The following is a 12,179-nucleotide window of genomic DNA, read 5'->3' as shown; positions in this document are numbered from 1 at the left end:
AGGCATAGAAAAGGAAGTACAGAGTGAGAGTATATATCCAACAGGCCGCAGATCAAAGGTCAATGTTCAACATCCCTGGTGCTGTTTCCCTCTCTGGTAATTACCCGTTAAATTGAAGGGAAACTGTGTAGCAGGCACAAATGAGGTAAATATTTAATTTAAGATAATCTGTTCGCCTAGTTTGAGCTCAGTCACAGACAGCAGTGCAACAGGGTGTAGGCGACTGTATTAAGATCTATTCAAGAAATCATTCTATAACATGTATCTTTGTGCTTTAAAACCCTGAGTCATTGTAACAGATCTTGCTGTGTCATTACTGAACACATTCGAAAAATACTAAACCCGACATAATACTTTTGTCCTCCAGCAAAAGGAAAAACATACACAATGTTTCATCAAGCCTTTTTCTCAAACCTTTGTCAACTGAACAGATGATGGGCCTCATCAAGTGTATCAAAGGTTCTTAGCAAAAATGAAACATGCAGTAAGAATCAGAATTAATGTTAGCTGAGTACGAGACATTGGTTCTCAGTAACTCTCAATACTTATTACACAGTGCAGAGAACACAGTTACTGGAGGATACAAATACAGACAATAGTATATATAAACATATAGCTATTATATAAAGGCAAGAAAACATGATTAATATACAGGACAGATTGTATTACTGTATATACATGTGAGTGTATGGCAGTGACAAGAATGCTGGAATAAATATTGTGTAGATACCGTATGCACAGAGGTGGCCTAATGAGCATATATTGGTGGATAGAGAGTAGGTACAGTATAGTATATCGGCTGCTTCTACTTATGTTTGACAGTGAGAGGATGTTAAGTACTGTACAAAATAGCAGAGGATGGTTTCGATCCATCGACCTCTGGGTTATGGGCCCAGCACGCTTCCGCTGCGCCACTCTGCTCGCTGTGAGGGAGGTAGAGAGAGAGTACGGCATTTGTGAGTTGAACTGTTTGAAATTCCTCTCACAGAAAGGAGCATTCTCACATAACAAGCTTCTATTGTGTCACGCTGAAAGAGGCGGAGGTATAGGGAAAAGGAAAGAGGGGCTGAGAAAGGGGAAGAAACAAAGCCTACAGAGTGAAATAGAGAGTAAAAGAAATACTGTGACAGTAGAGCCGGCTAGTCGAAGAACAGAGAGGGGAAAGTGTGTGAATGAGAAAGAGATGGATGTGGACTGATGGAGAAAAGGGAGATTTTATAGAAATCTAAGTTTAAAAAAGAATAAATTTGTTAAGAAACTTCTAATAAAGTTTAGTCAAATGGGAAAGACTGTTATTTGTATGGTATATCTCAGCATTGATGAATAATACAATTTATTGCATTTATTTTGATTCAAACTCTTTTTCTCTGCACATATATCTGAATTATGTGTTCTCTCTCATTTCTGTAGTCCCTTATTCAGCGTCTTATATTCTGTTTATATTTATGAAGTATTTCTGTGGTGAATGCACTTAAGTGATGAACTAATTTGTATTTGCTTTGTCCATATGAGCTCTCCCTTCATTAGAGAGGGAGGCCCCCACATTGAACAGTCCAGCCTTTGTCAGTGACAGAAAATTAGGCCGCACAGTCTCATCTAGAGAGAAAGAAAGGAAGACAGACAGACAGAAAGAAAAATGGACAGAACCGAAGGGAATATTTGACACTACAGACAGGAGGACAGATGGAAGAAGAGAGACATTAGTAGACAAGTGATTCAAAAAGCTGGGACTAATTTGTTATACTTGCATAAAACCCAGTGGGTCAATGTACACCAGTGATATCAGTGCAACAAGCGACAAGATTACACAACAATATGATTCAAAGTCCCAATAAAGAACACTCAGTATACTGACTGTGTGTGAACTTTAACTAACAATCTTTGAAACAGCTATTAGTTCTTCTTTTTCCTAACATTTGTACGCTCTATAAAAAAGTAAAAAAAAATAAATACAGTATATCACATACATGCCCTGAAAACATCTTCAAAAGCTGAGCAAATCAATCAGAGAACATATGAACATGACGTCTTCTTTCATGAGATGAATGCAGTGTTTCATAAAATGTTTCATTTTTACTATTTTTAGTTTAGTTTAGTCTCCGGGAAGTACCTTAAACTGCACTGGTTCATTCTGAACTGCAGTGATCCTGAAACAATGAGATGAAAGCACAAGACCTCAGCCAAACTGGTCTGAACTGGTCTGGGTTTGCTCTGCTGTGTGTGTGTGTGTGTGTTTTTCTTTTTTCAAAAGCTTGTGCTGTCTTGCAAAATAAACTCTCTCAGAGGGATCAGACAAGGATTTATAGGGAGGGTCTGTATGTGTGTGTGTGTGTGTATTCATGTGTGTGCCCTCCCCAGCCATGCACACTCACTGTTACTAATCTATACTTCTAAACTTATTACGTTGGTATTCTGTTGGGATAAGCTCAAACATGTTTAAAGAATTTGATAGAATCAGCTGTAAATCACACATTTCATACTTAAGAGAACCATAGTTTCCTCATACTTATTTGACCTTATATTTGCAAAAACAAACTTTTTGACCCTGAAACACTGGTGTAATATACAGTAAGTAATCTGTACCTTCGCCACTCTTCCTCTGAGAAAACTAGGGAGCAAGTTTTCCCTCCTTTCCTCTCTCTCTCTCTTTTCTATATGTGTGTGAGTGAGTGGCTTGCAGATGGATTTAATGATACTGCCCCCTCCTCTCCTGCCGAGGGCATAAACAAGGTACGCTGGCCTCACAGTGTAGCAAGTCCTGTCATCTGTGTCTTCCATGAACCTCGACTCTACTGTTGTCATTGTTGCCGATGTGCAAAACATCTGAATCAATGTATTGTTTACGATATCTTAAAAGCTGCTTTAGTCCTCTAGAGTATGTCCTGGTTGTTATGGTTTTAAAGACTCAACATGACTCAGGCAACATGTGGTAAAAGCTCTGTGCTGTGTTTCTATTAATACCCCATGGCCATACTACACTCCAAATTTTGCTCCATATTCTGTGGCACCCTCAACTGATAAACATGTTTACACATCCCTTCCCCCCTCTTCTCTCTGTGTCTGCCCTTTCCTCTCTTTCTTTTGGTCCCACCTATTTCACTAGTCACGCCTCCCCACCCAACTCTCGTTTCCTCATGTATCCACTCATCTCTTCCTCCTTCTCTTTTTTTCCAAAATCTCCTGCTATCTGTTATCATAGCTGCCTATATGCACACATTGTTTCCCTCATTCTATTAATCCACAAATGCAGAAAAGTTATTTTGAAGAAGAAGGGATAATGAATAACAGAGAAACGTGAGGAGAAACGTGTCTTTATTTTTACTCGTGAGGAGTCTGTGCACCTTCCTTCTAGGATCAACAGTACACTGTGTCCACATTAGCTCTGTTACAGCCTGACTCTGCCAAACACACACGTGATTGGCGGCTGCGGTTAACAACAGAAACAGATGGGGTGTGTTTGAGTTTGTCTAAGAGAGAGGGATGATATCATGTTCACCAGCGTGCATTTGGAGATGACACAGCACCTAAACTCTTACAATAAAATATAGCTTCTATACATTGCTGGACATCTATTTTGGAGCTTCTAAATTTGCATCGAAAAGTTGCATCATGTTGCTGCACTTTCCAAAATAAAACTGAGGTTGTATCAGCAGCGTTATTAAATGTATTACACTCACAGACCCAAAAATAGATTCAAAGCTGCCCGTGAGCCACCCACTTAATAAGATTTATCCCAGACCTAATTATAGAAGGGTCCACATATAGAAAAACGTGATTTTGAATGTGTTTATATTCAACTGTCTGCACCAAATGTGGCAAGATAGCAGGAGTGAGTGTGAAAAATGCAATAAACCTGCATTCTGTCATTGGTATAATTCCTCATTAATCCAATAAAGGTAAAATAGATGTTTTTTCACATTTGCAGGAGACCCTCTGGAACTATTTTCAGGGAGATCTGGAGTCCCCAGATCACACTAAGAATCAGTCAGTCAAAATTAAATAAATTTTGTTAAACTGGCTAACAAAGTACCCTAATAAATTGCTCTAAAATGAGTGAAATTGTGCTTTTCTAATTTGGTTTAACGCTCAATAACACAACAAGTCATGAGACGTGAAAACGAAATGATATCAGTGATATTATATCAACCATTTATTACAGAAAAGCTTAATTTGCCTTCTTTCATTAGTGGCTCTGTTAGCCAGTCATTCCATTAAATGAGCCCTCCCTCCCTTGGAAAAAGATGAAAAGAAGAAGAAAAAATAAAATAATGAATTTAAAGCATATTCTCTCATTGAGGAAAATGGCTGAACTGAAAAACTACTAAGGGAAAAACATCAAAAACATGAGCTACTCTTTCTCCTGCTATTCTCATCATAATCATTTGAAACACACTATTGACACACTTGTACATGACATTGAGATTTTCTCGGTGCTTTTCCTAGAAGTCTTCTGTCGCTGTAACTCTATGAAGGTCAACAACAGCTGGGGAATGCATCAGGCCACAAGCAGGGGCACGAGGACATAAGTGTGAACATTTTATTACCTTGCCATTATTTTAGCATCAGTACTTCAAAATGAATACATTTAGACATCAATTTTAACCCTTATTCTAATAACATTTTTAAAAACCTAATTACATGGAAATTAACAGCAGCAATATCAACAATTTGACATTTTGGAGTGGGGGATTGACAAGTTATTTTCAGACCCTTACACAGAAAAGACTTGCCACTATAGTGTGAGAATGATATCAGACTGAATACTGTAGATTACTCAGTGAATGTATGTCTATTGTTGATTGAGGACAAAATGATGCAAATGAGATTTGTAGAGTGGATCAGTGGGAAATGGGGATGGTGGAAGTTGAAATTAGATTAGTGATGAATGGAATGGATGATCTCAACTAATCAGTAGATCAATCAGTCAATCAACTGGGTTGATATCATCATGGCTTTCGACTGATTACATTCTCCTCAGGAAAACATTAGCAAACTGAATTTGTGGCAACAATTTTAACAGAAAATCTTAGCCTTACCGCTTTGTAATGAGGATTTTCTGACTTTCTGACTTAAAACTCTTGCAGACAACTGTCTTCCACCTCCATATCATCTCCTCTTTTACCCCTACTTACCTCAGTTTGGCCTTAAATGAAAACACAGGAGCCCCAGGCAAAATAACTTTGAAGACCTGTACGTCTTGTTTTTTTTTCGTTGAAACTGGGGCAAAGGTTTAAACTGAGTAAAAACAGACACCAAAAACATGAGCATGTACTGAACATACTGTACTGGTAACTGATACTTACAGTTTAGTTTATTTGGGTCATTTTAAACATACACAACTCAAATACACATGTAAATAAATAAATGATAATAAGTCATCACTTTTGAAGCAGTGACAAACCAAAGCAAGTTTATACTGACTGAAAAGGTGTAGGCTGAAGGCTTAGCTTATTACACCTACCCTTTTTACATTCATTATTTTGTACAGAGCCCTTAAGATTTACTGTATACACTGAAAATGTAAGAAAGAAGAGAAGAAGGAAGATAAGAGAGGGGGGGGGGGGGGGTCCAAACGTCTCAAACTTTTGGGCCCTACTGTATGTATATTACCCAAAAGTCCCAAACAAAATTCATATGCACATTAGTGTTCATACCTTTTATACTTGTTAATCATCTTACCTTTAAACATTTTTTAGAATAGAATAGAATAGAATGGCCATTTTTGATCATTATAATAACTATTTGCACTGGAGAATAGGGTGTAGTCTAATGTGTGTTTATGTGTTTGTTTGTTTGTTTGTTTGCTCAGCTTCTCCAGGATAGGAGACAGACAGAGATGGAGGGGGGAGGGGGAGCTCACTGAGTCCTCCCTCGGTAGGCGGAGAGAAAAGTCAGGCAGCTACAAATACAGACTGAGCCTCTTTGTAAAGAGATTAGAAGAGACCGAGGACTAACAGAAGATAAAGAGAACCACACGGATTTATACGCTACCTTTCACAGGTAATGTTTCTCATATCTCAGTGGGTTGACTTCCATAGAAGAGAATGTTAAACATCTTATTCAACTGTGCGTTGAAGGGTTTAAAGGAAAATACAATGCTGTCCTGAGTTCCTCGTGTCCGTGCGTAAATTATGACGTAAGATGGACTCCATTTCATCATCTTTGAAACGAGTCACTTTTTATCAAACTTTTCACCGGTAGTCCAAGTCGATGGCTTCAGACTTGTACTGGAATTTATTCGACGAACGAGTTAAATTTTCCAGATTATACGATTAAAAACACTTTTTAAACACATTTTTAACGAACCAGTCATATAAAAATAGGCTTCCGATACAATCGTAATAACAATGCACAATAGGCTAATTCATCGTTGCAATTGCCTAATAGTGGCCGTAAAGCGAGTCACTTTATTAGTAATAAATGGTAGATGAAGACAGTCAGTTACGGTTATTAAATTAATCTTAATTAAGCTTATAAGGCTTAATTTCTAAATAATTTAAAAATAATAATTGTAAAAGGCACTGTTATTGTGAATATTTTCCGTTGTCTACATGGTAACCCTTGATTTGCGTCGTTTCTTCATTGTGCAAGTTGTACAAAATAATGATGTTTTGTGAATTGACAGCGTTGTGGTTAAGTTCTGGTTAGGTTTAGGCACAATAATTAGCTGGTTAGTTTAAGAAAGATCGTGGTTTGGGTTAAAATGATCACTCTCGCGAGATCTTTCGTGGATTTTCGCGGGTCTGACGTTACTATCTGGACAAGCGTTGAACGAATCCTGCAAGTGACGGGCGCAATTTCATCAGACAGCTCAGCTACCGGACACAGCGGCAGTAGAAATAAACCTTTCCAAGAGTTGTCTGTCCATTTTAATGTTTTGTTACAGCAGCAAATGCTATAAATACAAAGTACTGTGTAAGTAAACAGGTTAGTGTTAATTTTCCAGCGGGTTTAGGTTTTTCTCAGCAGTTAAAGCTTTTAGCAAACGTTTAGTTCAGAACAGTTGCAAGCGTTACTTAGCAACCCCCATTAGTAAATTAGCCAATTTTATATGAGTTTAGCTTTTGTTTTCACGTCTTCACTAGGGTGTAGCTATACAACAGGTGTTAGACTAACAATACAAATGACCTGGGGGAAAAAACCCTGTCCTCAAGAGGTTTTTTTTCTCTGAATTAATAATCAGATTTTTGGTCTTATGTTTGGCTACATGTCAGTTTTTTGTGTTCAGGGCCCACACTCTGCCCTGGAGAAGAGACAAAGTCAAACTAACTTGACAATGTATTATTTTCTTCTTTTATCCAACCCTTTGTTTCTCAATCTCTTATCAAAATACCAGAATCCACCATGAATAAGGACACTGAGGTTGACATGAAAGAAGTGGAGCTCAATGAGCTGGACCCTGAGAAGCAGCCCATGACAGGCGATGTCCAGGCTGTCGGCGGAGAGAAAAATGGCAGCGTCAAGCTGAAGGTTCCTGAGGACGAGGTTACATTCACTGGCCTGTCTAAAGAGGAGCTGATGAAGGTTGCTGGCACTCCAGGGTAAGAGCTGCTGGACAACAGTTCCTATAAACACATACTAAATACAAGTCTTGTATTTTCATGTGGCATAAAATCGACAGTCATTTTTAATATTCATTTCCTTCTCTGTTTAGATGGGTGCGTACCCGCTGGGTGCTTCTTGTCCTGTTTTGGCTGGGCTGGCTGGGCATGCTGGCTGGAGCAATAGTGATCATAGTCCAGGCCCCTCGCTGCAAACCCATCCCTGATATGAGCTGGTGGAACGAAGGACCTCTGTACCAGATATCTGACCTTGAGGCCTTCTCTGAAGGACTGACAGGTAGAGTATAGAGTCATGTTCTGATTTTTTGTTGTTGTCTTGCTGCTGTTTCCATGCTCATCTTTGTTTATGGTGTCATCCTTATTTTCCAAATCTCAAAGCAAAACAAGGTTTAGAGATTATTTTTACAAAATGTGCTGGTCTTGCTGTGGTAAGACACTCTTCACAAGGGTCACTAGTCTTGTGACAAGGTTTTAGGTTTCCTTAGTTCTGCATGGCTTATTTCAGCTGGATAGATACTGAACTGCTGACTAGGTTGACATTGAGTAACTTAAGGTCTAAAGGACGTAAAAACCTATGAGTCATTTCTTTCATATCTCTATTACTCAAATTCGAGGTTAAGGTTGAGCAACCCAGTACAGTTTTTTTGTGTGTGTGTAAAGAGCAGATATCCAAGTTTTTTTTCAGATCTTTTTTTTTTTTTTTTTTTTTTTTTTTTTTTTTACTTAATTTTAGACAATCATTAGCTTTCATTTTCTAATTTTTGTTTTAACCATGTAGGTCTTCTTTTTAAGAGGCAGGAAGGAAGGACAGATTGTACTGCTGTTCTTAAAGTGAATTACTAGTGAGCACTCGGGTTTCCAACAGGCCTTGGGCAGAATTCCAACAACTGCACGTGACTTTGTGCTGTTTTCACATAAAGGACCTCTTGTGTTCAGACTTCACATGGCCAGCAGAGGGTGTGAAGGGAGTAATTCACGTGCTACTGCCTTGAGTCAATACCTAGCAAAAAGAGCAGCAGTATTCACCCCTAAGTTTCCTATTTTTTTACTTTGCTGATTCCTGAAACCATAGAAATGTCTCCAGCCTTCTGCCCTCTCCTTCTAACCCTTTGACCCTGCTACCTTTCACACATCAGTTCTCTGTTGTCTTTCCCCAATGTGAAATTCCCACAGGCATGACATTTCATTCTTCCCTCTTCTCCCCCCTATTTGTCTCCAGGTGCTGAGAAGAAGTTGGAAAACATCAACCAGTTGAAGGTGAAAGGCCTGGTTCTGGGCCCTCTTCACACTGTCCAGGATGACAATCCCCTTACCCTGGAGCCGGGTACGATTGACCCATCCAAGGGAACAGAGGCAGCCCTGGTTGCCTTGATGGAAAAGGCCCACAAGAAAGGTAGGTTGTCACACAACTGAAATCAGTTATGAGTTTAAAAACTCAAATCATTTTTATGAGTCACCAGTGTTGGCTCATTCACAGTCAGTTGTAACATATGTTATTTTGCTAGATTTTGTGGGAATTTGGACTGATACTGATCAACTCCAGGTTTTGTAAGCAAACTTTTGTGTTTTCTTTTCCTCTTAGGCATTTCTGTGGTGCTTGATCTGACTCCAAACTACCGGGGAGCTTCTCACTGGTTCCAACAGAATGATCTTACCGAAGTGATGGAGAAAATGAAGGTATCATCAACAAACACGCATTATTTACTGCGATCCCTCATTCACTGACTTAAATTTTGTGAAAGTGAGACACTCACTCTAAGAAGTATCTGCCATGTCATTAGCCTGTTCTTGCTGCTGTTGTCACTAAAATGCTCATGTTCTCTCCCAGGATGCAGTGGACCACTGGGTGAAATTGGGTGTTGATGGCATCAAGATATCTAACCTCAGTTCTCCCGCCGCATCTCCTGATTGGTCAAAGCTGCAGGCTGCTGTCCAGGGCAACCGCAGTGAGGAGACCAAGAAAAGGTAACAACAGCTGCCAATTTCTGACTTCCTTTGGTTCTGCATAAGTAGACAAATCTGTGCAGAAACACTGAATGTTTCATTTGAAAGACTTTTGAATAAATTTAGCTATTTTCTTGCAGACATAAAAAAGCATTTTTTTTGCACAAAGACTGTACTAGTGTGATAGTATAGACACCCTTGAATGACTATATAAATATAACTGTGCTGCATGGAGGAGAGAGGCATTTAGAGTTTAGTTGGATGTGAGTGATTTAATTCAAATATTAGGTGTTTCCAGAAGCTACAGTTAGCATTTATTATTTTGCTAGCAGACTTGCCCTGCTGCAGAATTTGTCGGACTGAACCTTCTTAGGAAGGTTAGGAGGTAATTTTAGAAGCGTCAGTAAAAGGCGGAGATTAAAAGCATTCCAGCGCTGCAGGGGACTGTGGGTGGGAGTCAGGGAGAGACAGATCAACCAGGAAGGCATCCACAGGCCAGTGGCGTATAGTGACACCTTGTGGAGGATTTGAAGAATGATACAAAATGGGTCAGACTTTTCAATGATGTATATCAAAATGCTAAAATTCTTTACATATCTTTTTAAAACAGTGTAAAACAGTGACTTGAGTTTTTCCCCTCTTCAAACGTGTGAAACAGTATCAGCAGTATAATCTTTTTCCCTGCCTGCTCTGTTGCTCTGTAATGTGACTAATTTCACCACATTCTGTTTCTCTCAGGTTGCTGATGGGTGTGGTTGAAGGTATTTCAGCTACAGAGATTTCTCAGCTCGTCAACACCTCTGGTGTAGATCTCGTCCTGTCTGACCTGCTCAACACTAATAAAGGAGGTAGGCAGGAGTGTGTGTGTGTGTGTGTGTGTGTTTACTTTCTTATTGTCTAATTAAAGAAATAACAATTGCACAAAAACAAATGTCCATTCTTGTATAAAAACCAACCAAGTTGTTACAAAATGGTGCATCACAGGTGATAATTTGACCTGTATATCTGCAGGTGTGGAGCAAATCAAGGATATGGACACCCTTCACTCACAGCAGAGAAATGTGGGCTGGGGTCTCGGTGCCGCCCAACTGCACCAGCTGTCTAAACAGGCAGCTTCTCAGGCTATGATCCGTCTCTACCAGCTCCTGCTGTTCACCATGCCCGGAACCCCAGTGTTCACCTACGGAGATGAGATCGGCCTTCAGGCACAGGTAAGCAATAAAACACACCAGGTATTCAGATATTTCAACAACCTTACAGCGGTTGCAGGGTGTAACCTCGCTTCTTTGTTCCCTCATTAGGGTGCAGAATCTCCCAAGATGGTTTGGGACATAGAGACGGAACCTGCTTCAGGAGCTGTCGTCAATGAGACTGCTGAGGTAAGACTGTGTTTGCATTGAATGTCAGTGTGGACATGTAGAATGTCAAAAACATTCATTTAGTTTGTGTTTGTAAAAAATGTCCTCAATTCTCACGTTAACAGGCTGAGCGGAAGGAGCGCGTTGCTGTAAGGAAGTGGTTTAGATCCCTCAGTGAACTGCGAGGCAAAGAGCGCTCTCTCCTCCACGGGGATTACTACTCTCTCCACTCCTCCGCCTCCTCCCTCGCATTCCTCCGTCTGTGGGACCAGAGCGAGAGATACATAACAGCTGTTAACTTGGGATCAGCACCTGAGACGCTCTCACTCAAACTGGCACCTACAGGCAAGTTCAAAAGAAATGTCTTAAAATGGATTATCTTCGTGTTATTTAACAGGAAGTCAAAAAGCATCTGCTCATGCAGTAACATACACTAACAGATCTCGATCTTATAGTTCTCTCGTCCATTTTTGTTTAACACCATGTTCTTTGTTCCTGCAGAGAATGTAAAGTTGCCAGCCACAGCCAAGGTCCACCTTTCAACTGACCCAGAGTTGGAGGCAGAAGCCACAGTCAGCTTGGACAATATCAAACTGGCTCCTGGACAGGGGGTCCTGCTGCAGTTCCCCTATACAGGCTAAAGATGGCGCCACACATTAGGAAAGCTACCTGTAGATTTAGACTTGTTTTTTAAAAAAGAAACTAGTCTGTCAGTCCTAATCCTGAAGGAATAAGGTGGCATATTCAAAAGATACAGAACATTTCTTTTTATCACAACTTATAGGACTTTCTATCAGTTTATTTAGACAGAACAGTCACTGAAAAATCTGAATGTTGGGCAGTACAAACTCGGTTGGATTGGTTTTTTAGGTTTTATAACTTTTTTTTTTTTTTTTAGGTTACTTGTGTCAGGAAAAGATTCAGGCCTTTTAGACATGGACTCATTGAATGACCATTTTGGTCTTTTGTGATTTTTGTTGACTCCCACTACATTGTCCAAATGTGTGACAGACATTCCATTCTTGTTCTTGGGGCATTTTTTTTTTTATCAGTCCTTGTGGGGTTTTTTATGATACATTTTAAGAGACTTTGTTGTATTAACAGTTTTGTTTGTTTTCCATGGACTTTTCTCTGTTTTTGTCACTGAAAGGCATGTATTGCACAGGAAAAACAAGTTGACTTTGAACGTGTGTGATGACTCTGACTGTGGTTTCAAAGTATTTTAAGAGTGCTATTAAACAAAATTGTTGCAAATGGCATCAAGTCTGTCAACTAAACTGAATAAGAAATGAATAAACAGAAAGTTCTGTACCAA

The 12,179-nt window shown here is 39.5% G+C and overlaps 1 protein-coding gene across 3 annotated transcripts; it reads left to right on the top strand.

Annotated features, from left to right (window-relative positions):
* Positions 1–5,875: 5,875 nt before the first annotated feature.
* slc3a2a (solute carrier family 3 member 2a) lies at positions 5,876–12,179 on the top strand. 3 transcript variants are annotated; one of them, XM_044341505.1, is made up of 11 exons: positions 5,876–6,000; positions 7,337–7,541; positions 7,655–7,839; positions 8,782–8,955; positions 9,145–9,239; positions 9,391–9,527; positions 10,245–10,354; positions 10,518–10,717; positions 10,808–10,885; positions 10,990–11,209; positions 11,366–12,179. In XM_044341505.1, exons 2-11 carry the CDS (start codon positions 7,345–7,347, stop codon positions 11,503–11,505), a joined length of 1,536 nt encoding a protein of 511 aa, XP_044197440.1. In that variant the 5' UTR covers positions 5,876–6,000; positions 7,337–7,344; the 3' UTR covers positions 11,506–12,179. The 3 variants fall into 3 exon arrangements, with proteins under 3 accessions (XP_044197440.1, XP_044197442.1, XP_044197443.1); XM_044341507.1 differs by lacking the exon at positions 5,876–6,000 and adding an exon at positions 6,801–6,915; XM_044341508.1 differs by lacking the exon at positions 5,876–6,000 and adding an exon at positions 6,801–6,927.

The sequence above is a fragment of the Thunnus albacares genome, chromosome 22, assembly GCF_914725855.1.
Source record: "Thunnus albacares chromosome 22, fThuAlb1.1, whole genome shotgun sequence".
NCBI classification, from domain to species: domain Eukaryota; kingdom Metazoa; phylum Chordata; class Actinopteri; order Scombriformes; family Scombridae; genus Thunnus; species Thunnus albacares.
Note: the sequence above shows the minus strand (reverse complement) of the source record. Positions and strands in the feature narration are given on the sequence as shown.